Source organism: Anolis carolinensis, chromosome 3 (genome assembly GCF_035594765.1).
Source record: "Anolis carolinensis isolate JA03-04 chromosome 3, rAnoCar3.1.pri, whole genome shotgun sequence".
In the NCBI taxonomy this organism is placed as follows: Eukaryota; Metazoa; Chordata; class Lepidosauria; order Squamata; family Dactyloidae; genus Anolis; species Anolis carolinensis.
This window is the reverse complement of record NC_085843.1, coordinates 280,630,673-280,655,632: the sequence shown is the minus strand read 5'-3', so window position 1 is coordinate 280,655,632 and position 24,960 is coordinate 280,630,673. Positions and strand designations below refer to the sequence as shown.

At 40.8% G+C, this 24,960-nt stretch overlaps 1 protein-coding gene across 1 annotated transcript; it reads right to left on the bottom strand.

Moving 5' to 3' along the window:
- Nucleotides 1-200: 200 nt before the first annotated feature.
- Nucleotides 201-24,436, bottom strand: LOC103277497 (cytochrome P450 2J2). The gene is made up of 9 exons (XM_062976883.1): nt 24,270-24,436; nt 17,885-18,050; nt 10,366-10,521; nt 9,633-9,793; nt 7,436-7,612; nt 4,861-5,002; nt 4,176-4,363; nt 2,120-2,261; nt 201-874 (listed from the first exon to the last, which is right to left on the bottom strand). Exons 3-9 carry the CDS (start codon nt 10,445-10,447, stop codon nt 690-692), a joined length of 1,077 nt encoding a protein of 358 aa, XP_062832953.1. The 5' UTR covers nt 10,448-10,521; nt 17,885-18,050; nt 24,270-24,436; the 3' UTR covers nt 201-689.
- Nucleotides 24,437-24,960: the final 524 nt, after the last annotated feature.

Genomic DNA, 24,960 nt, shown 5'->3' with positions numbered 1-24,960 from the left:
ACTTTCAGGGGAGGCTTTATATTTAGCAATTCAGCAAAACTTCTAATAGGTCTTATTTTCTGGGGATGTCTTATTTTAGGGGAAACAAAGTAAGCAATGGAAAGGATGCAACAAAGTGATGGATCCACAACTGCAATACAGAATGACAACCAATACTTTTTTAAAAAAACACAGCAAGGAATGATAGAAGGGAGGAGCCATGCGTGAGTTGGGGCCTTTTACCCTAGCACTCAAGACATGGCTCTTTACTAGAGCTTTTAATCTATTTTAATATTTTTTAATCAATATTTGTATGTATGTATTTTTATCCTTTACAATTTTATCTTGTAAATCGCCTAGAGCATCGTGGATGGAGGGCGATTAATAAGTAATTAAATGATGATGATGATGATGATGATGATGATGATGATGATGATGATGCTTGACACGATACCTGGCAATGCAAACTGTTTACGTCTCATGTGAAGAAAAAAAAGAATGACTCCCCTCTTTCCACTTTACCTGCTATGAATGAGGGTGAAATTCCAGGAGAATGTTCCGCTTAACTCTAGCAGACAGTGATGAACAGCTTATGATGCATTTGCTTGAAGTTTTGGCAAAGCCAGCAACATTCCTGGCCAGAATGAATGTAACAAGTCAAGGCAGAGAAAAGTTCAGTATTTAGCAAATGGTTTCCATCTCTTTTATGTTCAGGTGCTGCGGGGAACCGCACAAATTTTGTAAGGATGGGGATGTAAAGTGAACCCAAATATTGGTTCTGTATTTAATGCTTTCACGCCTTCTGGAAGTTGAAATTTAAATATCCTCAGCAGATGGGTAAAGAAAAGGAACATTTCCATTTTGGCCAACTGGTCCCCCAGACAAAGCCGAGCGCCTGAGAAGCAGGAAAGAAATATAGAAAGTAAGACTATATTCTTTGGTTCCAGGAGCATTCCATAGCATTGTCCCATGACAGTTAAGGTGGAATCTAACTGTATTAATTCTCTAGTGTAAATGCACCCAGAATCACTTTTCATGCATGCTAATTGTCCTAATTAATGTCAGGGATTCAGGTAGTGGAGTAAGGAAGATTAGAAATAGGAGAAGGCAAGAAAGTTTTGAACTATCTTGGGAAAATGGCCATACAGCCTGGAAAACTCACAGCAGCCCAGTGATTCTAGCCATAAAATAATAATAGTAATAGTAATCATCATCATCATCTTTATTTATAACCTGCTCTATCTCTCAGGGGGGGAGTCAGCCTTCGACAACATGTTGAACTATTTATTTGTGCTGTTGAAGGCTTTCATGGCTGGAATCACAGGGTAGTTGTGTGTTTTCCGGGCTATATGGCCACGTTCCAGAAGTATTCTCTCCTGACGTTTCACCCACATCTATGGCAGGCATCACAACCTCTGAGGATGCCTGCCATAGATGTGGGCGAAATGTCAGGAAAGAATACTTCTGGAAAATATTAGTGTGTTTCTGTTGTTAAAGTGAAATGTTATATCAAGTTAAGCTTTTGGGTGTTTGCAACTGTGTGTTTCCAGCAAAGCATTCCAGCAGCACAAGGGTTAAGCACAAGCCTGCTTGACTGATTGCCCACAGGACCAATAGGTCAGGACTTCCATTTGAACTGTCTGGCCGGAACTTTGTACTCAGGAATGCGGGAGGTGCCAGCCTTGTAGACATAACAGCCGAGCTGAGCAGAGAAGACGTGCCATGTGTCCGGAGAGTTATGGCTCTGAGTAATTGTATATATCTTGTATAATAAAGCAATTAGACCTGCTAGCAGTAAATAACAAATACGGTGTAGTTTTGTTGGAGGCACTTTTGCTGCTGCATCAGGTGGTCCTTCGGATGAGCAGACAGAGAGAGCTGACTCATCAAATCAGGCAGGGCGACGGATGGTCAATTCAACTCCCTATCCCAGCATCCACATCAACCTGAGAGAAAATGGCCATATAGCCTGGAAAACACACCACCCCTTTTCCTCTGCAACTTGGCTTAAATCTGATGCCATCTTTTCCAGACTACAATAAATCCAGCCCTAGACTTCACATCATTTGTTCTACTTTGACCCTCAAATTGATGCTCTCAAATAAACCCACAAGTAGATATGAATTGATTCTGAATTTACCTGCTCCAAATGGCAGAAATTCATCTCCAGCTATAAAATGTCCATCTTTGTCTAAAAAATGATGAGGGTTGAATTTTTCAGGTGTTTCCCAGTGCTCAGGATCAAGAAGAACAGATCGCAGATCTGAAATAATAAATGTCCCCTGAAAGAGAGAGAAAGAAAATTCTTCAAAATGATCCATCCTTTGGCTGCGTTCTGTGCCATTAGAGTCTTAATCTATGTATTAAGATGTGTGTATCACATATGCATGTACACATACACAAAACACAACTTGTATGTATCCATATAGAATCATAGAATCATAGAATCATAGAATAGTAGAGTTGGAAGAGACCTCATGGGCCATCCAGTCCAACCCCCTGCTAAGAAGCAGGAAATCGCATTCAAAGCCCCCCCGACAGATGGCCATCCAGCCTCTGCTTAAAAGCCTCCAAAGAAGGAGCCTCCACCACGGCCCGGGGGAGAGAGTTCCACTGTCGAACAGCTCTCACAGTGAGGAAGTTCTTCCTGATGTTCAGGTGGGATCTCCTTTCCTGTAGTTTGAAGCCATTGTTCCGTGTCCTAGTCTGCAGGGCAGCAGAAAACAAGCTCCCTCCCTCCTCCCTATGGCTTCCCTTCACGTATTTGTACATGGCTATCATGTCTCCTCTCAGCCTTCTCTTCTGCAGGCTAAACATGCCCAGCTCTTTAAGCCGCTCCTCATAGGGCTTGTTCTCCAGACCCTTAATCATTTTAGTCGCCCTCCTCTGGACGCTTTCCAGCTTGTCAACATCTCCCTTCAACTGCGGTGCCCAAAACTGGACACAGTATTCCAGGTGTGGTCTGACCAAGGCAGAATAGAATAAGGGGGAGCATGACTTCCCTGGATCTAGACGCTATTCCCCTATTGATGCAGGCCAGAATCCCATTGGCTTTTTTAGCAGACGCATCACATTGTTGGCTCATGTTTAACTTGTTGTCTATAAATAGAATAACAGAATAGAATAGAAAAACTTTATGGTCATTGTACATAAATAGACATATGCTTTGCATGCACAGGGATATCCCTGATATCAAGTAGAATTGGCACGATTTGGACAGATTAAGGAGATACCCAACTGAAAAGGGTTCCCCAAACTGGATCAACCTCAAAGTGTTATACTGTTAAGTATTAATTCTTATTTTTTTACACTAAAAAAACACTCCGGCTGATGTAATGGAGTGGTTGTGTATGAGCAAAAAGGAATGTAAAAGTTTTGTATGAGCAGTTAAGAAGACAAGGAAAACTACCTACTTGGTTCAAGTTTACATTGAATGGTCCTTGTAGAAACCACAAAAGGAAATATCTTAAGAAAGATGCTCTCATTCTTATGTTTTGGAACATATGAAGGTGAAACATACATTATTTATGTAATTATTTATATCAAGAAATGGTATTGCACTTATGAAATTGTAACTGGTTGATTCATTCTCGCATCGATATGATATTACCTATAGTTATCCATTCTAACTTGTCCAGTTTGAACAGTGGCCATCTAATCTCTCTTTTATGAGTGTATTGTACTCTAGAGTAGTGTTTCTCAACCAGGGATCCCTAGATGTTTTTGGCCTTCAGCTCCCAGAAATCCTAACAGCCGGTAAACTGGATAGGATATCTGGGAGTTGTAGGCCAAAAACATCTGGGGACCCCAGGCTAAGAACCACTGCTCTAGGGCTTGGATGGTCATCTCTTGGAAATGCTTTGGTTGTGTGTTCCTGCATGGCAAGAGTTTGGACTGGATGGTCCCTGTAGTCTCCTCCAGTTCTATGCTATTTATTTACCAGTAACTGTTCACCATCTTTGAATCAGTCATGAGTGGTGGTTAGCTATCCAAAGACTTAGTACACAGACATCCACTGGAAGTAAAACCTGTCTATAAAAGTTTTCAATAGATTTTGGGGTCTTCTGTACACCAGTCCTTCATCTTGAAGTGGACCAGAGATCTTAGTCTCAAAGGTGCTACAAAGCACCTTGGCTTGATAATTCGCCTTTTGTTTATTGCTGAAATCATGTCTCTGAGTTGTAAGTGCCTCCTACCTTTGGAATATGAAATCCACGTATCGTCACATCCTTCACACACTCTCTAGGAAGCCCAAAAAGTAAGATATATCTGGCACGTAGGATCTCATGAATCACAGCATTTGTATAGGGCAGTTTCTTATGATCTTGATAAGAGAATGACTCAGAAGAAGCCAAAACCTCTTCTATCTCCTTGTAGACCTTGTCTGAGAGAAATGGGGTGAGTGTAAGTTTAATTTTGGAAATAGTTTGCATGTTGAATCAATCTAGTAACATATCTAGTATTCTCATCTGACCCACATGCACTATTTTGTGTAATGCATGCATACTGTGTGTATGTAATCCCTTTATTATCTCTGGTCCAGGTTGCTTCCTACACCATTCACCTTTTGTTATAGGAGATGGTCATGCAAACATTTGAAGGACCATGTTCTCCCATATGGAGAGAACCAACATGATGCAGATGCTTGAGCAAAGGACTGTGATTCTTGCGAACAGGATTTGAAACCGAAACACACATCCCTCATTTCAGTAGGGTTTACTACAATTTGTACTCACAAGTATCCATGCAACATCTAGAAACACATTCTCTGCTAATACTGTATACAGGAATGTACTGTATTGGGCAGATTACAAACCACAACTGAATTAAACAAACACATCCACAACACTGTCACTCCCTTTACACTAGTGTTTCTCTCACCTTGGATATCTGGATAGCTCACCATTAAGAGAAGTGCCCATTGCAGACTGGTGGCACTGGTCTCTGTCCCCGCAATGAGTAAATCGTTAATAAATTGAGCCAAGTTATCATCACTATAGGTAGAGGTGGGGTCATTCTTGCTCTGTTGTGGGGAGTAAGGTGAAAAAAATATTTAATTTGAATTAAAAGAAAGAACTTTGTGAAGTCAGGTTTTCATTATACCATAGACATTGTTTCTCCAATAGGGAAGTATGCAATGGCTTCCTGACTCAGGGTTGTAGACCTCGGAAATAATCTGGCATTAAAGGGAGTATATAGAAAGGTTGGATTATTTTGATACCCTTTTGAAATTACACACATTAAGAAATTCTAAGTAAAAGATGTGGGGTTCTTTGAGCCAGTCTCTTGGAAAAACATAACAGTGTTGGCAGTTGGAACGGTCTCATGCTAGGCTTTGCAAGTGGTGCCGGGAGAGTTGCATGAATCCAGATCTTAATAGCAGAGCGTATGGATATGTCCCACTCACACGATGGTTCCCATCTGCCCATTGCACATTTTCAATACATTCCAGTTACACTTATTGCCAATAGACTTGCTCAATATGTTTTAGAGATGCTGGAAATAAGTTACTAAGTTAGCAACGTCATCTAGTTCCCTGTGATTTTTGGGCCAAAACCTGAAATGGGGAAGAGGGTGCCCTTGAATGTACATCAGTTTCTTAAGTTACTTAAGTATACTTATTAATTAAGTATCTTATGTAGTATATGTTAAATAGATAATGCATTGTTAGATAGGAATGCACTGGCTGTAATCCCACTGTGTAAAACTGGTATAAAAATACAGTTTTAATGGAAATGTGGTCACACACACTTGCTGAATGATTAAGTGGGTGGTGATGTGTAACTTAGGGGATAGGCTGGAAAAGGCTAAGTCATGATCATGTGACATTCATGACGAGGGTTTTATTTATTTATTTATTTATTTATTTATTTATTTACAGTATTTATATTCCGCCCTTCTCACCCCGAAGGGGACTCAGGGCAGATTACAATGAACACATATATGGCAAACATTCAATGCCAACAGACAAACAACATACAGTAGACAGACTCAGAGGCATTTTTAACATTTTTCCAGCTTCACGATTCCGGCCACAGGGGGAGCTGTTGCTTCACCATCCAGTAGTGGCTGTACTTCCTCATTCCTTTCCTCGTGTTTTGCTGGCAGTTTTATGGTGTTGTAAATTAGTTAAATTAGCCTCTCGCATAAAGCGTCCCTAAATTTCCCTAATTGACAGATACAACTGTCTTTCGGGGCTGCATAGGTCAACAGCAAGCCGGGGCTATTAATGGTCGGAGGCTTAACCTGACCCGGGCTTCGAACTCATGACCTCTCGGTCAGTAGTGATTTATTGCAGCTGGTTACTAGGCAGCTGCGCCACAGCCCAGGGTTTTATCCCTGGCTGATGACAAGGAAAAGTTCTTTTCCTTGAAATGCGAAATCTTTTGCTGTTACTGATATATATATGGCCTACCTCATGAGTATATTGCTGATTAGGTCATTGACTGATAGGGGATAAGGGGCTCCTGATCTCTGTGTGCATATATTTGCACATAGAGCAACGTGTCAAACCTCCTGAGTTTGGATAAAAAATGAATAAGAGATTTTTTTTAAAAAAAAACAGTGAGCAGCACAAGATCAGGGTGCAGTTAAACTCTGCTAACAACTGATAAGCACTCTGTTGTGTATGGCTTTATTTCAGCTTCACTCTGGGTAAAAATATAGTAAATAAATAAAATAAAATAATAAATAGGGGCATTTATATGTATACTAAAATATTATTTAAAATGAATTTCTTTATGATTTATTGCCTGCAAATGTTAGATTTCTACACCTATTTTATATACTTATACACCCAAGATCACATAAATCATGCATAAACAAGTCATGAACAGAAGACTTTTCAGAAACTCAGATATAGTGTACCTAAATACACTTAAGTAAGTAGCTGATGTAGTATACTTAACAAAGGACTTACCAATCTGCAGCAGCTATGAGCAGCAGGGATTTGTTCTCCTTTCAATCAAGACAAAGCAAACTGACACCTCCACACTCTCCTCCAGTGATCTCTGGTATGATAATCAGAACAAGATCCCTTGTGCCATTCCTCTTCATTCTGGAGATGTCAATCTGCTGCATCCCAACTGACAACAGAACAGACCTCCATCACTCACAGTAGCTGCTACCCAGTAAATCTGGACTGGGAAATTTTAATAATCCTTCAGTATCCCTGTATTATTGAATGTGTAGTGGCCATGAATATGAATAAGTTATGAATATGTGACTGTATAGGTTATGCGCTCATAACTACAATGGTAGGGATTTTTTTTACATATTGTTTCAATGCATGCATATTAGTTCACTGTAATGCCTCATAATATAGATTAAGTAGCATGGGAATGGGCTCAGAGTAGATTTTATCCAAAGCCCAGAAAATCCTCCTGATGGTCCCACAGATGTAATATAATGACATTTATGCAATATAATGATAATGGCATTCAAAGTTAATACTTACTTTCTCCATCTGAAGTAGATAAAAATCTATGATATCCTGTGGTTCATATTTGTCCTGATGTTCCCTGTGTTTCTCTATCTCCATCATTGCAAAGGAAATCTCCTTCTTTAAAATCTCAAGCAGTTTTTGATGAGAACCTGGAAGATGTTGCATCAGCCAAGGAAATGTTTCATAGAGCTACATAGAAGAGGAAAGTAAAATCAAGTTGATACAGTTGTGGTTCTCTGATCCCTGTGTCTTTGTTGAGAAACTGAAGATGTTTTCCCTTATATTTGTCGATCTATGTCTAGAAAAAGTTCTTTGTATATTATTTTGGTTACCTGAAATGTCAAAATTGTAAATAATACTATTGTCTAACAGGGAGTTCAACATTAATATTTCTTTCTGAACTATATTGTAACCTTTCAATTTCCCAAAATTCTGTTGCTCCAAATTGATATTGGATTTGGCTCAAAATCAAATCAGACAATATTAAAAATGACAAGAGTCAAAGAGGCAACTTAGGCCATGTCTACATGCCCAAAAAATGTGGGCTCAGGGCTCAGCTGCTTCAGGGATTCCACAAAATATATAACTGGATTTACAACACAGCCACTGCATCCAGGTATTAAACCATCTCTGTGGAACATGAAGTATACTTTAAAAATTCCTGGAAGCTCTAGAGCAGTGGTCTAGAGCAGTGGTCCTCCAAGTGTTTTGGACCATCTCCCAGAATTCCTGACAATGGGTCAAGCTGACTACGACTTCTGGGAGTTGAAGTCCCAAACACTTGGAGAGCCAAAGATTGGGAACCACTGTTATAGATCTCCTTATAGGCAGAGGCGGTCCAACCACCAGGTGAGGTAGGTTTTTGCCTGTGGTGCCATCGTCCTGGGGGGCGCCGTCAAGGCCCCAGGAGGATGGCACCACCCCCGCCTCCTCCTCCTCCTTTCCGGCCTTCTCGCGGGGGGCAAGGCCGCACGGGGTGCAGAGCCGTGGGGGACGGGGGTGGGGCTGCATGGGGTGGGGGCGAGTCTGCGCGGGGCTGGGGCACGTGGGGGGCGGGGCCAGGCCACATGGCGGGAAGGCCTAGCCAGGCTACTGGCAATGGAAGAAGCATTGGAGAGGAATTCAGGCAGAAAGGATACTGCCAGAATTGGGAAAGTGGTCCCACCTGGTCCCGCCCCCCGTGCCACGGGGTGTGTGTGCAAAAATTACCTTTGCCTACTATAGAAAACTAACTAAGGACAGCTCTGCTAATAGGTGTGGCAAACCAGTTCAGGAAGGATCTGGATCAATCCACTGTCCACATTGCCAATAAACCCACTACTGTGGCACTGTCAGCAAGCACTTCTGTCACAGAGGCTTGCTAGTAATGCTACTGTTCTGGTAATATTATTTCTGGTGCCAGACCATGTGACCAGAAATGTGACATCATTAGCAAGCCTCTAAGAAGGAACATTTTTCTCTGGTGATGCTGTGTGCATTCGGACTGGCCAGCCATGTTGACAACCAAAGCACTCTGGGGACTTTACACCTCCTCCTCCTCCGAGCTCTACCACCTGATTCCCTGCATCTGACAAATTTCAGTCTGGACTTTGTAAGAAAGCCCAGAGATTTTAAAAATCCATCCAGATGGAAATTTCAGCTCTGAGAAAGAAGACATGTTCAGGAATTTGAAAAATGGCTAATTTAGTTTTGAAAAAGAGCATGTCTTGGAAAAGGAAGATGCATGTTAACCCTATACTAAGGCCTTGTTATCTAGTGGCATTGCAAACTTGCAAATCTATCAGAGAACATCTATAGAAATATGGTATGACCATCCCGCCACATTTGAGGTTATGATTTTGAGGATTATTCACTGATTTCACCTTTCTCGAGTCATGTGGAGGACCTAACGGCTTTAGAGAAAACACTTCTCTAGAAATCTGTAGGTCCTCCAGTGTGATGCTATCTATATTCAACTTCTATAAATGCAAGAGATACCTTGAGGTAGCTTTGCCAATTTCTTCTTCTGAAATAGAGCCTATAACACCTAGTTTTTATTGCTGGTCTCTCAACCAAGTACTTCCAGGATAAGATAATATCCGGTGCTTTTAGGATATTTAGACCAAATCCAACATACTGATTGTTACAAACTTTTTCCTAGCATTCCTGTAGAGAACAGAATTTGGGAGATCTTTGCAATGCAATAAGAAAGAAAGAAAAAACAACTTACAACAGCAGATACACTAGTTGCATTCTTAGTTACGTAATCCACGGATTTTAACTTTTCCTTAAATACTTCATCCTCAGGAGAAAATCTATATCCATAAGCCAGGGCACATATCACATTGGAGACTGCATTCGTGATTGGTAGCATAGGATCACAAGGCTGCCCTGAAAGTGATAGTATTTATATCATCATCATCATCATCATCATCATCATCATCATCATGAGTTAGGTGTCATGATAGAAGGAGGAAGATAGCTAGAACAAAATCCAAAAGTAAAACAATTACATAGGGTAAATGGTTACCAATCACTGGCCTACCTTGTAGAGCTAACAACCAATAACAGGTCAAATTCTAGCAGGGCAAGTTTTCAGTCAACCAGAAGCTGGTGTGGGTGTGCTGAATAGGTTTCAAATGTGTATAAATATGTTTTGTATTTTGTATTAGGTAGGTCAGATATTTGAGAGCACAGACACTCCTCCTTTTGACCTCCTTTCTGGCTGGAAAAAAAATAAATTTCTGTTGTTTTTGCCATTAAACCCTGTTCTTTTTTCAATCTGAACTTTGGAATAGCAAAGTGTTTCAGGCTCCGAACCCACTGTCCTAGCGGATTGCTGAAACTACACACCAGAATTACTAAGATCGTATATGGCATTAATGTGAATTTTACCAAAATCTGTGCATAAGGATTTCAGCAGACGGGGACATAAACGCTTATCATTGCCTAAAATTACATACCTTTTGTACATGCAAAGCTCTCCACTAGATGCTTGGCCTCCATTTCTATTTGGCTCTCCATTAATTTTTTCCCCACTCCCATCTTCCGCAAGGTCACTAATCCAAATCGTCTGTGTTGCTTCCAGATGTCGCCACTTGAAAATAGAATACCTGGGACTAGCAGGAACCAATGGGAAATAGTTACATGCCAGATTAAATCTCCATTATCCAGAAGAGGCTGCTCTTAGTACAGTCTGTGCTTCTTCTGTATTTATAAATTGACACCATTCTTTCATAAATGAAGAACTTCTGAAATGATGCCACTTTTTTTCTATCTCCTCTAATAGCATTTCTCTGATATCCTGCACCGCAAATGCCTTCACAGGATGGGGCATGACACACTGAACTAAAGATAGCACCATGCCTTGAGGCTTGGCTGAGCAATTCCTTGGCAAAGGCCTTGAATGAAATCTCATTACAGTCATGATGATAAAGCTATTGAGAAACCTTAGCACAAGTTTTGAGACCCAGATCTCATGCAAAACCTTGTGAAGTCCCAGCTCTCACAAAACCCCAAATTTTCTGTGCCTTCCTATAAGATACCAGAATTTATGTGAAGTTTAGCAAGACCCCAAATCAATCTGCAGACATCCTTCCATTTCCACAGCAATGGGGGGGGGGGCAAGACCCCTGTGTAAGTAAAAAAAAACTACAAATATCTCAACCCCACCTCCTCAAAAAAGCTCTTAATATCATTGTCAATATTTAACATACATATTTATTTATTTATTTATTTATTTATTTATTTATTTATTTATTTATTTATTTTGTGACAAAAGCATTGCATAATAAATAAGTTTAAAAGCTTTAAACAACTCCTCCTCCGTGCATGAGGCAGGGCATTGTGGGTAAGCATACATATGCGGAGTTATTTGTTCAGCTCCACAGTCACACAAGATGGAAGATTCCTCCAGGTAGTACCATCTTGCAGGTTGTCTTTTGATCTGCCCACTCCGCTTCTGAGTCTGTTTAGGGACCTCCAAGTTTCCCATTCTTGGTTCCTGGAGGAAGGAAGACCCTCATGGGGGGCCATTCAGTTGGAATTGCCTGGTTAAGCTGCCCAGAAGGATACTCTTGCTGTTGCTGGGGGAACATCAAGAGGAGTGGTGGTTCTCATGAAGCCCTTCCTTGATTTGAGTCTGGTGGGAGGAGGCTGATAGTCATGCAGTGGGTGGCTTTCACAATGTTCGACCTTATTTCTCTCACCGTTAGCAGCAACGTCCCATCGCACATCAGGAGGGGCAATGCCAGATAACTTGTAGAGTTTATCAACAGGTGTAGGTTTAAGGCATCCTGTGATTATTCTACATGTTTCGTTCAATGCTATGTCCACCTGCCTCGCATGGGCAGACTTGTGCAAGACAGGACAGGCGTACTCAGCAGTTGAGTAAGACAAGGCTAGGGCTGATGTTCTTATTACTTGTGGGTCTGCACCCCATGCGCTGCCAGTAAATTTCTGCAGGCTGTTATTGCGTGCAGCTACTTTGTGCTTGGTGTTCATGCAGTGTTTCCTATATATTAGTGTTCGATCTAAAGTGACACCAAGATATTTAGGATGGAAACAGTGTTCGAGCTCTTGACCTTCCCAAGTAACTTTCAGTTTCCTGTTGGCTTCACGGTTACATAGGTGGAAAGCACACACTTGTGTCTTGGCAGAGTTGGGCTTCAGGTGGTTCTCTTTGTAGTAGCTGGAGAGATCTTTCAAGGCATTAGTGAGTTGGTTTTCAACTGTTTCAAATTCTTTTGCTTGTGTTGTTAGGCCAAGGTCATCAGCATATATAAAACTCTTTGTGAGTGGTGGTTGTGGTTACATACATACAAACATTACAGTAAATATATTTTATTTATTTATGACCTAATAAACATTTTAATTTTCTTTACATTTTCTAGTCTATACACATTTTCTGCAGTAGGCCACAAGACGATGTCTGCTGAATATATATTTATATATATATTTATTCACCTTCTTTCCTTTTCAAGAAGGTAGTCTGTTAATGGCACCATTGTAGAGAAACTTTGCTCTATGCACTTTGTGTCATTTGACAAAGAAAAGGAATGGCATTGATGTGGAGTGGCCCAAATGAGACATTACATCTGCATTTGTGCCTTTTCTCTGTGCATTGTATGGACTTTGATTGGTTAGGTTTTTCCTTTGAGGGTTGTTGTACATGGGATGAGCTCTCCTTATGAATTATTCCGTGTTGTGTAATGTTTTTGAGAAGTTTCATACGACTCTGGAATGGACCCTTTCCTTGAAATCAGGTAAGACAGGGATCATTTATTATCTGGATTATTTTATTTTATGGCTACAGCAGGGACAAGGCAGTGTTGTGCATTCGTGCAGGATTTTGTTGATTTAATTGAGGAGCTGGGATTGCCTCTTGCACATGGGAAAACTGAGGGCCCTGTTACATGTTTGGCATTGTAGTGACTCAGCTGGAGTCTCAGAGTGGCTCTGATGGGGATTGTGGGATTCAAGTTCCAGATGTTCAAGATGATGGGATTCAGATTCAAGATGACTCTGATGGGAATTATGAGATTCAGGTTCAGAGTGTCCCTGTTGTGAGAGATGAGGAGCAGGGAGGCATTCCCACGGCAGGGAATGGTGTTGATGATATTGGAGATGGTACTGAAGCTAACCAGGTGCAAAGGGAGGACAGCTCCCAGTTAGATAGCATGCAGACACAGGCTGCTGCTAACGAGCTGTCTGGCCTTGACAAAATGGCATCTCTGGATTGAGCTGGCCATTTGGAATTTTGGGTTCGCAGGAGTGTCAGAATAGCAAACAAGAGAGAGGTCAGAGGCCAAAGAAATGCGTTCATGCTATGCCAAGAATATTAAAAGGGTGTCTGAGAGAGAAAACTTTGTCAAAAGCAACGTCTTGTTTGGAGTCAAGAAGCAATCTCTTGCTTTCCTGAATCATCTTGCAGCTTTGTGTATTCAAGTTCATGGGACTTTGTCATGCATTAATGGAACCTTGTTTTATGCCTAATGTTTTCTTGGATTATTCTTTATAGCCTTGGTTTTGCAACTATCTTTTGGAACTTTACTTTTGCTTTTAAGAACTATTTATTTCCTATTTCCTAATAAACTACAAAAGACTTCAACCTGTGTACAGCCTGGTGTATTTAGCAAGGTGAAGCTAACCTGAGGGTATTAATATTGATATTAATACCCATTTATATTAATACCATAGCTTAGTACTGCAGGCTTCCTGAGGAGAGGTTTTGAGATCTTAGCCATGGGATTTCTGTTTTTCTAGAACTTTATAAGGTCACTCTTAAATAATTTCTGGAGTTTGTGGGGCATTTACATGTTGCTTGTAGCTCTAGGCAGGACCTTACCAAGGTTCCTTAATGAATCCTTTTCTGGGATTTGTAAACCTCATCACATGATCTGGTTTATTAAGGGTATCAGAGAAAACCTAAAGGTGTGGCATGATTTTCTTGCCTTTTTGATGCCATTTCTTTCTGAGGGGGTGAATGACATGTTTGTGATGATCCATTTGGTGTGGCTTCTACTTTCATCAGCACTGGTGTGTCCAGGTATGACTTGAAAAGCAGGTGTTTGGAAATTTGCTATCAGATCTTATGTTTTAGAGTTTATCCACTATTGATTTGGATGGATTGACTAACTCCTCTATGTATTAATTTCTGGTGTGATAACATGGTAACCATCCGAATTAATAATGGTATTTCTTCTAGATCCCTTAGAGTTAGTTACATGGTTAGGGCATTTGGCCTTCAGTACAATACATTGCTTACAGTTCTCCATGTGGCTGGAGTGGATAATGGGATCACTGGTGCTCTTCCCTGTCCACAGATGGAGTGCTTCAAAGACTTGATCTGGAGGCAGATGCCTTTCTGGTTAAAATACTCATAGACGTGCAGAATCTTCCCAGAGCATTGATCTCTCATTGGTGGCCTTCACAAGATCTTGTTACAGAAAGGTGGCTAGGGACTGAAACTTTCAATTTGCATAAGGACTTTTGCCTGTTTGACTCATCCTCTTGTATTGCTTTTCTTTGTATGATAAGAGAGGTTGGTTCCAAATCCACTGGGAACAGATTGCCAGTTCTGAGTTTTGCTGCTAAGGCCCAGAGGTATGAAGACACCAAGGTGATTTGTGGATTCTGAATGGGTGTGCCAGGGAAAGAAGCTACATGGTAAATCAGTATACAATGCTATCCCTAAAAGAGTTGAGTGATCTTTTGGGTCACGTGTTTTTAACTGATGATTCATGATGGATTTTCATATGTTGTTGATCCTCGCCTCAATTCATGGGAAGAGGTGAGTAAGAAATAAATATGATAATGATGGTTTGCAAATAATGTTATCTCTACAAGCAGAAGCCTCCACTTCAAAGAAATATCCAGAGCGTAACACCCTTCTTGCAAAACATATTCCACAAAGCACAGTTGTAGGGCAATGAACTCTTGATCAAGTGAATGGATTCAAAGCTACAAAGATATATAAAGTTTTCAGCATGTCCTTGTGTGTATGAACAACTGGCAGGTGGGGGTCCTTGAAAAACACAACCGGTAAAGAATGAACAGATAAGAGCAGGCCTTGAGAAACATCAAAAGAACAACTCTGTACTACTGGTAGCATCAAGATAAATTAGATCAGTCAGTTCCTGTCAATCCGGTTCTAATTAAACCCATAAAATCAGTAAGTAGTTAAAACTTTTTTGTGTGTATTTTACAGTTATTATCTTTGATTAAAATCTTAAAGTGCTTCACAGGTGGAAGATGAGGAGACAAAGCTAGCATAATAGGACCAAGACAAAACAAGAAAAAATATATTGATGCCAATAAGACAAGTGTCTTTAGCAAAACTAGTTTTGTTCTTTTGCTTACCAGGAACAAAAATGTTAAAAGAAAAAGAATAGATGGAACTGTCGTTTTAAAAATATAAAACAAATTTTATTTTAGAAAAAGCAATTATTTTCAAAGGGATTTTGCACATTTTTTGGTAAAGAGTGAGAATTCATGTGTTCGGTGGGGAAAATGCAATATCAGTTTGAAATGGGATATATTTGACCAGCTATTGGGACAATGTATGTCTGAGCCTTGATAGTGCAGATGGCTGCATTCACAATTAAATTTATGGACATGTTGCAAAAAAATGACTTAGGTGTATATATAGGGATGCATGCAAACAGGCATATTTAAAGCTGCTATTTCCTTGCTGAAGGAGAAAATGCCTATTCTTTTGCAGCATTCTCCCTCTATTTGAATGTCCTAAAGTGTCCTAAAGTGTCCTAAAGTGCTAGGCAGGAAGCATTCTGCAGAGAAAAAACATCTTTTTAATTTAAAACTGTTTTCTATTCAGAAAAAAAGGTTCCCTGCTTAGGAAACTTTGTCTTGGTGTCTTTAGTCTAGGAAACCTTTTTTTCTGCACAGAAAATAGTGTGTATGTATAAAAATGTATTTCTCCACAGAATAATTGCTTCATAACACTACATAACCTCAAATACCAGGAGCAAAGTGTGCAGTTTTCTTGCTGATCTGCTATGTTTCCTGATGAGGGCTCCAGCTCTTGGGCAACATGATTGTGCATTGGAAATGAAAATAATGAGACTATTATTTTTATCCATACATACATATACATTAGACTTGTTTGCGGATCTGTTTTTAGCCATTCACTTTGGCCAATCCAGCTACTTCGGTTTGATCTGGTATCCGTAATAGGAAGGGCCCAGCTGTCATGGATTCCTATCTGAAATGGGACCACCTGGCAGCCAATCAGGCTCCTCCTCTCATATTCGGCATCACAGTTGAATCTTTTTGATTTTCCTTGATTTTCCTGATTCTTTTTATTTAGTGGGACTGACTGGGAGTTGTGGACCTGAGGGACAGTGGGTGGGGCATGTGGCTCTGCATTTGAGGTCTTGGAGAGTCACCCTTTTACCTTCTTTTTCTCCTTCCCTTCCTCTCCTTCAAAAAATACTTCTAAAAGATAATTATTATTATTAATAATAGTAATCCCATAAAACAAAAAAGAAGCCTATCTTTCCTCTAGAGTAGAAAGTAGAAACATTTTTAAGGAAGGAAAAACTCAAGCAGAAAAGAGATTGCAGCCTTGCAGGCAAGTGAGGGGATTTTTAAGGTAGTCCAGGGAGAATAGCTCCACTGAGCTCTAGGTCATTGCTCTTGCTTCCCTGGATCTCCTTAAAATGCCTTGGAAAGCTACATGGCATGCTGCTGGTGCTGGGAGAGAAAGTGTGCATGCCTGCCCCTCCTCTAGAGCAGAAACAACTAGAGGAAGCATTAAACCCAGTCTCCTCCTCTACAAAGAGAAGGGAAAGGTACCAGAAAGAGTGGTATCTAAACTCTGATACTTTTTTAAAATCCAGGTCTTAATGAAGGATATGAAAGGGAAGCCTGTGGGAAGACCCCCCCCCCCATAATGGGCTGTATAGGGTGCTTTCTTAACCCCATTGCTGACACCCAGGCTCCCTTGAAGGGAAGAAAGGGGTGCCTTGTAAGTTTCCCATTGCCGTCAATGGGCCAAATAGAGCCACTTTTTCGGATGCGGAACAAAAACGCCCATTCAGCAGTGCACTCGTTTTCTGAAGGCCCGTGAAAACAGGTATGGGGTGGCTTCGGGAATCTGGCAAGCTGAAAAGGATAGCGATTCACCCAAAATACACAAGCCTAATATACAGACAGATGAAGATGATGATCCCACTTTTATCTCTTAATTGAAATGCAAAACAGCCCACAACATTAAAAACAATGCAATGCTAAACCCAAGAGTACATATATTAAAATAAAATTGAACGTGAAGTCAATTAAAATAACTTAAAACACTTTAAAAACTATTAAAGTAACCAAATAACCCACAGCATCGATGTTTTTTAAAAACCAGAAGAGCTTTGAAATATGCATGGTTTTTCTCACCATTCTATTTATGGTAAACTTCTTGCAACTACAAGAGTTACACTGAACAACATCCTCCATCCTTTTGTAGGTGCTGATGTTGACAAGTTTTCAAGATCACAATAAGAGGCAACTGAAGTTCATGTCATGTAGGGTTGACGATCAGGAATATCTATGAATATGTTTGTATTCTATCAAATACCAAATGAAAGCACGGCTTTCAGTTAACTTAGCCATGTATTTCTCTATGAAATTAACGTACTGTCCATTGTTTCATAAATCAAATGATAGACACATTTCTGTCTTTCTGAAGGACTCAAGCTATAGGATTTTTCGGCATCTTACTCAGTCTATATAGTAAGAGGTGGTTTCCAGGTCTTAAATGGGGACATCCCTTATAATAAGGGATATGAGCCAATCCTCTAAGGGACAAGCTTTCCAACCCTCAAAGAAAGAACATCTCTTATCATAAGAGGCATCTGGCAACCCTAGTAAGACCTGCATGGCAATAACAACAACAACAAATTAATACTTCTCAAAGTTTCCTGCTGGGGAAAATGCTAAATTACTTTCAGAGAGTTCAATTTAGTAACTTACCAACACTTTTTTCCAGGCCAATTTTAACAAAAGCAGAGACTGGTCGGCCAGTGAAGTCATCCGAATGGTCAACCAAGACTTCTTTCACTGCTTCAAATCCAGACACTACTACTATTGGTTGGTGTCCTAACCACAGTGTGTAAATTTTTCCATATTCCTCAGCCAACTGCCATCAAAAGAACAGAAGTTTACATTCAAACTTAGCATTTTTTTTGCTTTTCTATTGCTTTCCAATTACTTTTCAATCATACAACAACAACACTTTTTTATACCAGACAACCATCTATTGCCGCACTATTGCAATAGATCATAGATACAGGCCTACATACATCTGTGACTCCAACAGCATCACTTTTGCTTCCCATGGCACCTTAAAAATTTACATGATAAAAAAGCCAGCAAAGTTTGTAATTGGTGTAATATTTAATGGTTATTACATCTTGTGGTATTAGAGTTACAGTAACAATGTCCATGGAGGTAGAAATCTCAGTCCTCAACTTCTGCCCTCAGAAAATGATAAAGGAACAAGAGGGGTAAAGTTTATAAAATGTCTTAAAGTTTCACTTCTAAAATGAGCTTGTTATACTTTGGACATATCAAGAGACAGTATGTCTCAGTGGAAGAGAGGGTGGTGCTTGGTAAAGTTGAAGGCAGTAAGAAAAGAGAAAACTGCATTACAGTTGGATTAACTCAGTCAAGGAAACGGTGGAAGGCAGTTAATATCTAGAGTTCTTGGCTGTCTCTCATTCAAAAAGTTGCCATAAGTTAAACTTGACACGATAGCAAATTACAACAATGTGGCCATAAAAAACGTTTTCCCACCAGCATTATCGAGTGGAGGCTATCATCTGCCAATCGTCCAATCTGTTCCTGCAGAATGCTGGGAAATGTAGTTTAGGGAATCCAAAGACCTCCCTAGCTGAGAACTCCAAAGGCTCCGCCCTGAATTACAGGGCCAGGCTGTGGCGCAGCTGGCTAGTAACCAGCTGCAATAAATCACTACAGACCAAGAAGTCATGAGTTCGAAGCCCGAGTCGGGTTAAGCCCCCAACCATTAAATAGCCCGGCTTGCTGTTGACCTATGCAGCCCCGAAAGACAGTTGCATCTGTCAAGTAGGGAAATTTAGGTACACTTTATGCGGGAGGCTAATTTAACTAATTTACAACATCATAAAACTGCCAGCAAAACACGAGGAAAAGAATGAGGAAGTACAGCCACTAGTGGATAGTGAAGCAACAGCTCCCCTGTGGCCGGAATCGTGAAGCTGGGAAAAAAATGTTAAATGCCTCTGTGTCTGTCTATATATGTTGTTTGTCTGTTGGCATTGAATGTTTGCCATATATGTGTTCATTGTAATCCGCCCTGAGTCTCCTTCGGGGTGAGAAGGGTGGAATATAAATACTGTAAATAAATAAATTTCCTACAATTCTGCAGAAGTAACTTGGATGTTTTATATCACTGGCAGAAAAACATCCAAAGTCTGTTCCCATGAGATTTTTTCTCGTCCAGTGAGTCTAAGAAGTTCTTGTTTTGGCAAAGTACAGTGATCTTCCCAAAAGATCCCGTGCTCTCATGTCTCGAGATAATAGTGTTAGAATTCCGATGCATGAATGGGCTACTCAAGCCTTTTCACAGCACACTTCAGGGATTATGTGCCACATTGTCCAAATGTCCTATCATCATCTCCCAAAGTGGTTACTTTTCTCTTGAGAATGGAAAACGGAATGCTGATAGACAACAAAAGAGATTTAAAGCTTGGCTTAAAACTAACACTGAAGAGGCACAAATGGAGGGTGAAAGGGAGAAATGTGCCAAGAGGAAGAAGGCGCCCCAAGGAAACTCTTGTGATGACCGTATTCCATCTGGAAATCTATGTCCCCATTTTGAAAGGCCATGTGGATCCGGAAAAGGTCTTTGTGGTCATTTACTACGATCCATGAACAAGACTCTACATCTGGAAGACAATCACACTAGACTAGGCCATTGTTGAACAGCTCTAACAGTCAGGAAGTCCATCCTAATGTTCAAGTGGAATCTCATTTCCTGTAATTTGAACCCACTGTCCTGATTTCCTTCTTCCCGTCTCTTTCACTCATTTGCCACAGTCCTGTGCAAATCTCCTAATTGCCTTTGTGTTCTCCTTCTTCCCCTAGTCTCTTTCTCCAACCCACTTTCCCCTTTCTACCTATTGCCACGTCTTCTGGCTATGTTTGCCTTCTCCACCCTTCGCCATCTCAGTTTTTCTCTCTCTTGTTCTCCTTAGTAGGATTGCTGGTGAAGTGGGCCAACATGGCATAGTGGTTTGCAAGCTGGAACAGGACTCTGAAGACCAGGGCTCAAATCCCTGCTTGGTCACGGAAACCCATTGAGTGACCTAAGAGAATCACACACTCTTAGCCTTGGAGAAAGCTAAAGAGCAAATCTTGCCAAGAAAACCCAGAAAACACCTTATTATTGCCATCAATCAGAAAGGAACTTGAAGAGACACAATAATATCAAGCAATCCTTTCATCATCTCATCCTTATACTGTGTCCTGTTTTGTCTTTGAAGAACAGCCTTAAGACACTGTGGTAAGTAAATGAAAACTGCTTTACTTCAGCAGAACGTAAAGTACAGCACACTCAGTGGAATAATGACCAGCCTCATTATAATTCTATCCTGAATGTTATTAGGCTCCTTTCATCGGGGTATTTTAATCTAATGATTTTATCTTATATTGCTGCTATAGTCCCCCCACCCCACCTTTGAAGTTGACGGATTTGCATTGGTGGTTGTTTGATATTATTACTGTTATATAAACCTTTGTTTTAACTTCTGTTTTATCATTTTCTTGTGTTTTAAACTGTGTATATTGTTTAATGTATTTGTGCTGTTACTTTTGTAAAGTTGTGAGCCGCCCCGAGTCCCCACGGGGAGATGGTGGCGGGGTATAAATAAATTATTATTATTATTATTGACACAACGACGTTGTATGACACAGCAAACAAGATAGATATGCTGGATTTCGTTTCACAAAATCACAAGTCGAACACTTCCCAAGTGTCTAGGACTGTGTGATGTATTTTCGGATGATGCGTGCAGATCCCAGTAACGTGGCCTTTTGCAGTTGGCAGATCGTAATTTTGTCAATGTCTATTGTTTCCAAATGCCGGCTGAGATCTTTTGGCACGGCACCCAGTGTGCCCATCACCACTGGGACCACCTGCACTGGTTTCTGCCAGAGTCTTTGAAGTTCAATCTTGAGGTCCTGATAGCGGCTGAGTTTTTCCTGTTGTTTTTCTTCAATGCGACTGTCACCTGGGATGGCAACATCAATGATCCAAACTTTGTTCTTTTCCACAACTGTGATGTCTGGTGTGTTGTGTTCCAGAACTTTGTCAGTCTGGATTCGGAAGTCCCACAGTATCTTTGCGTGTTCATTTTCCACAACCTTTGCAGGTTTGTGATCCCACCAGTTCTTAACTGCAGGGAGGTGATACTTGAGGCATAGGTTCCAATGAATCATTTGGGCCACATAGTTGTGCCTCTGTTTGTAGTCTGTCTGTGCAATTTTCTTACAGCAGCTGAGGATATGATCAATGGTTTCATCGGTTTCCTTGCACAGTCTGCACTTTGGGTCATCAGCTGATTTTTCGATCTTGGCCTTGATTGCATTTGTTCTGATGGCTTGCTCCTGGGCTGCAAGGATCAGGCCTTCTGTCTCCTTCTTCAGGGTCCCATTCGTGAGCCAGAGCCAGGTCTTCTCCTTATCAGCTTTTCCTTCAATTTTGTCAAGGAACTTTCCATGCAGTGTTTTGTTGTGCCAGCTTTCAGCTCTAGTTTGTAGTGCAGTTTTCTTGTACTGGTTTTTTGTCTGCTGTGCTTTGAGGAGTTTCTGATTTTTGACTTCAATCAAAGCAGGTTCTTCACTTTGTTTTACATATTCTGCCAGGGCATGTTCTTCTTCTTTGACTGCTTGTTTTACTTGCAAGAGTCCTCTGCCCCCTGATCTTCTAGGCAGATACAGCCGGTCAACATCACTGCGAGGGTGCAGTGAATGATGAATGGTCAGAAGTTTTCTTGTTTTTCTGTCCAAATTGTCCAGTTCCATCTGTGTCCAGTTTATAATGCCAGCAGTATATCTTATGACAGGTATGGCCCAGGTGTTTATGGCCTTGATGGTGTTGCCTCCATTGAGCTTGCTTTTGAGAATTTTTCTGACCCTTTGTGTGTATTCTTTACTGACCACAGTTTTCACATGTTCATGCTTGATGTTGTCCAGCTGTAATATGCCCAGATATTTATAGGCCTCTGGCTGGTGACACCTTATTGTTTGGCCATTGGGCATATTGATGCCCTCACTTTCAATGATTTTTCCCTTCTTCAATGCCACTGTCGAACATTTGTCCAAACCAAACTCCATGTTGATATCAGTGCTAAAAATTCGGACAGTGTTAGTCAGAGACTGGATTTCAGTTTCCGTTTTCCCATATAGCTTCAGGTCATCCATGTACATCAAATGTGAAATTTTGTGAGAATTCTTAGATGTTTGGTAGCCGAGATTTGTTTTTTGTAAGATTGTTGACAGAGGGATCATGGCAATAATGAAAAGCAGAGGGGACAATGAGTCTCCCTGGAAAATTCCTCTCCTGATGTTGACAAGTCCATAGCTTTCATTTCCAACAAACAGTTCAGTTTTCCAGTGCTCCATCATGTTTTCAATGAAGGTGCCAACGTTTTTACTATTATTATTATTATTATTATTATTATTATTATTATTATTATTATGCAAAAAGAAGCAAGGAAGTCTTTAGGGCAAATGCAGTTCTTAGTCTCTGATACAGTTCCAAATCAAATAGCAGTCTTACTTCAGACAAAGAAACAGCAATAAATCCAGATGCAGACTCGGAGCAGGCACACGGGGAGTGAAGGGATTAGAGTCAGTTTGTTACCAGCAAGAGCTGGCTGCACCTGCTTCTGCTTTATAGCCCCAAGTTCCCTCCCAGCTGCTAGGGCAGTTCCTCATTACTCAGCTGCATTTCTGGCAGCTATTCTAGCTGAACAACATCTCTGCTCTGTTTCCTTTTGCCTCTCCTGAAAAGTGGGCACTTGCAAAGTCTCCTCCTCAGATTCCAACTCACCCTCAGATTCATGAACACTTTCCTGCTCCCCTTCCCTAACATGCTGTATCACTGAATCTCACCAGGTAGGCAGCCGATAGAATAAAAGAAAAACAATATGAACTGTAAACTGTCATTTCTTTGTCATAACATTATTATGTGCCTGAGCTAACTTTCACAGACCTCGCTGACTAATGTTGGGAATTATGCAGATGTTGAATTGCAACTCTTCTAGGGACCAATGCCAGGAAACATGAATTAGCAACATTCAAGGAGACATGAATTATCCTTGCATGATTAAAAAAACAGCTCTGAATATTACTTTTTAAACAAACAGAAAATGTCCTCTAGCACAAAACACAATGCAGATACCAATCTGAAATCTGTTTACCTTAATGTCCTCTTTGAAGTCTCCTGTGTTTCCAGCTATTATGCAGATTTGGGAGCTGCATTATATGGTCAGTGTGGACCCATTGAACTGCATTATCTGAGTCTAGGTAAAGGTAAAGGTTTTCCTCTGACGTTAAGTCCAGTCGTGTCCGACTCTGGGGGTTGATGCTCATCTCAATTTCTAAGCCGAACAGCCAGCGTTGTCCATAGACACCTCCAAGGTCATGTGGCCGGCAGGACTGCATGAAGCGCCGTTACCTTCCTGCTGGAGCGGTACCTATTCATCTACTCACATTTGCATATTTTCGAACTGCTAGGTTGGCAGAACCTAGCAGTGGAGCTAACAGTGGGCGCTCACTCCGCTCCCAGATTCGAACCTGCAACCTTTCGGTCTACAAGTTCAGCAGCTCAGCGCTTTAACACACTGTGCCACCTGGGGCTCCTTATATGAGTCTACGCTGAGCATATAATGCAATTCCAAACTGCAGTATATGGCAGTATAGATCCACCCTGAGTTTAAAAATTAAAAATCAGAACAGATCTGTATCACTGAACTGATCTCCAGACATAATCAAATTGGCCAGGCTCCAGATGAAACTGGACTGGTTCACAAATTTAATTGTCACATTTTTCCCCCCGGGAACCTTTGGCAAATGCTTTTAGAGTGCTATTGTTGCCATAGAGCAATGATTCTGAACCTGTGGGTCCCCATGTGTTTTGGCCTACAACTCCCAGAAATCCCATCCAGTTTACCAGCTGTTAGGATTTCTGGGAGGTGAAGGCCAAAACATCTGGAAACCCACAGGTTGAGAACCACTGCCGTAGAGAATCATTTACAGTTCCTTTCAGTAAGCTTCTTATTCATCAGCTGATTAATTTTAAATAAATAAATACCTTAATGAGAATATTGTGAGATAATCCAGTTCCAATCCTCAATATCCCTCCAATGAGGGGGAGCTGAAAAGGACCCGGAGGATAGTTTCGGCTGGTCCAGAGCTGTTTCAGATAATGCACAATCAAGAGACCCAAAAACACAGTGACCCAAAAATCCCAGGATTCCACCATTCTTTGCTTCCTCTTTGTATCTTCCTAGGATATCTGATCAGCTGAACAGGCTTCTCGGACAGGCTTTGCTTTCCTCTAACAAGTTGCCGCTATTGCTTCTGTTCTTGCTTTTCAACTAACAGATGTTTAAATGTTTCTTATTGAGGCGGTAAACAGCAAGCCTTCTTGCACCACACCAATTAGTGAAGGGAGGTGTTTTTTCCCACTTGCATCACATCACAATTTAAATACAGGTCCCTTCTGTGTTCTTAGAAACAGAGATGGATAAAGAGACAGGGATAACGCCGATGATCGAAAGGACTGTGTAAGACTGTCTCCTTTTCTAGCTACTCTAAGCTCCTGGGGAATACAAAGTCAGGTGCATTTCATCTAAGAGCATACCTTCAATCCCCCAATCCTGAACTGAGACCAACTACCGTATATACTCAAGTATAAGCCGACCCGAATATAAGCCGAGGCACCTAATTTTACCACAAAAAAACTGGGAAAACATTGACTCCAGTATAAGCCGAGAGTGGTA

What these genes read in the sequence shown, in the direction of transcription:
- LOC103277497 (XM_062976883.1), bottom strand. Translation starts at nt 10,447, where the DNA reads ATGGGAGTGGGGAAAAAATTAATGGAGAGCCAAATAGAAATGGAGGCC. An exon ending in CAACTAGTGTATCTGCTGTT is followed by an intron (nt 7,613 to 9,632) that starts GTAAGTTGTTTT and finishes TCTTCTATGTAG; the next exon opens with CTCTATGAAACATTTCCTTG. An exon ending in ATCTACTTCAGATGGAGAAA is followed by an intron (nt 5,003 to 7,435) that starts GTAAGTATTAAC and finishes TCCCCACAACAG; the next exon opens with AGCAAGAATGACCCCACCTC.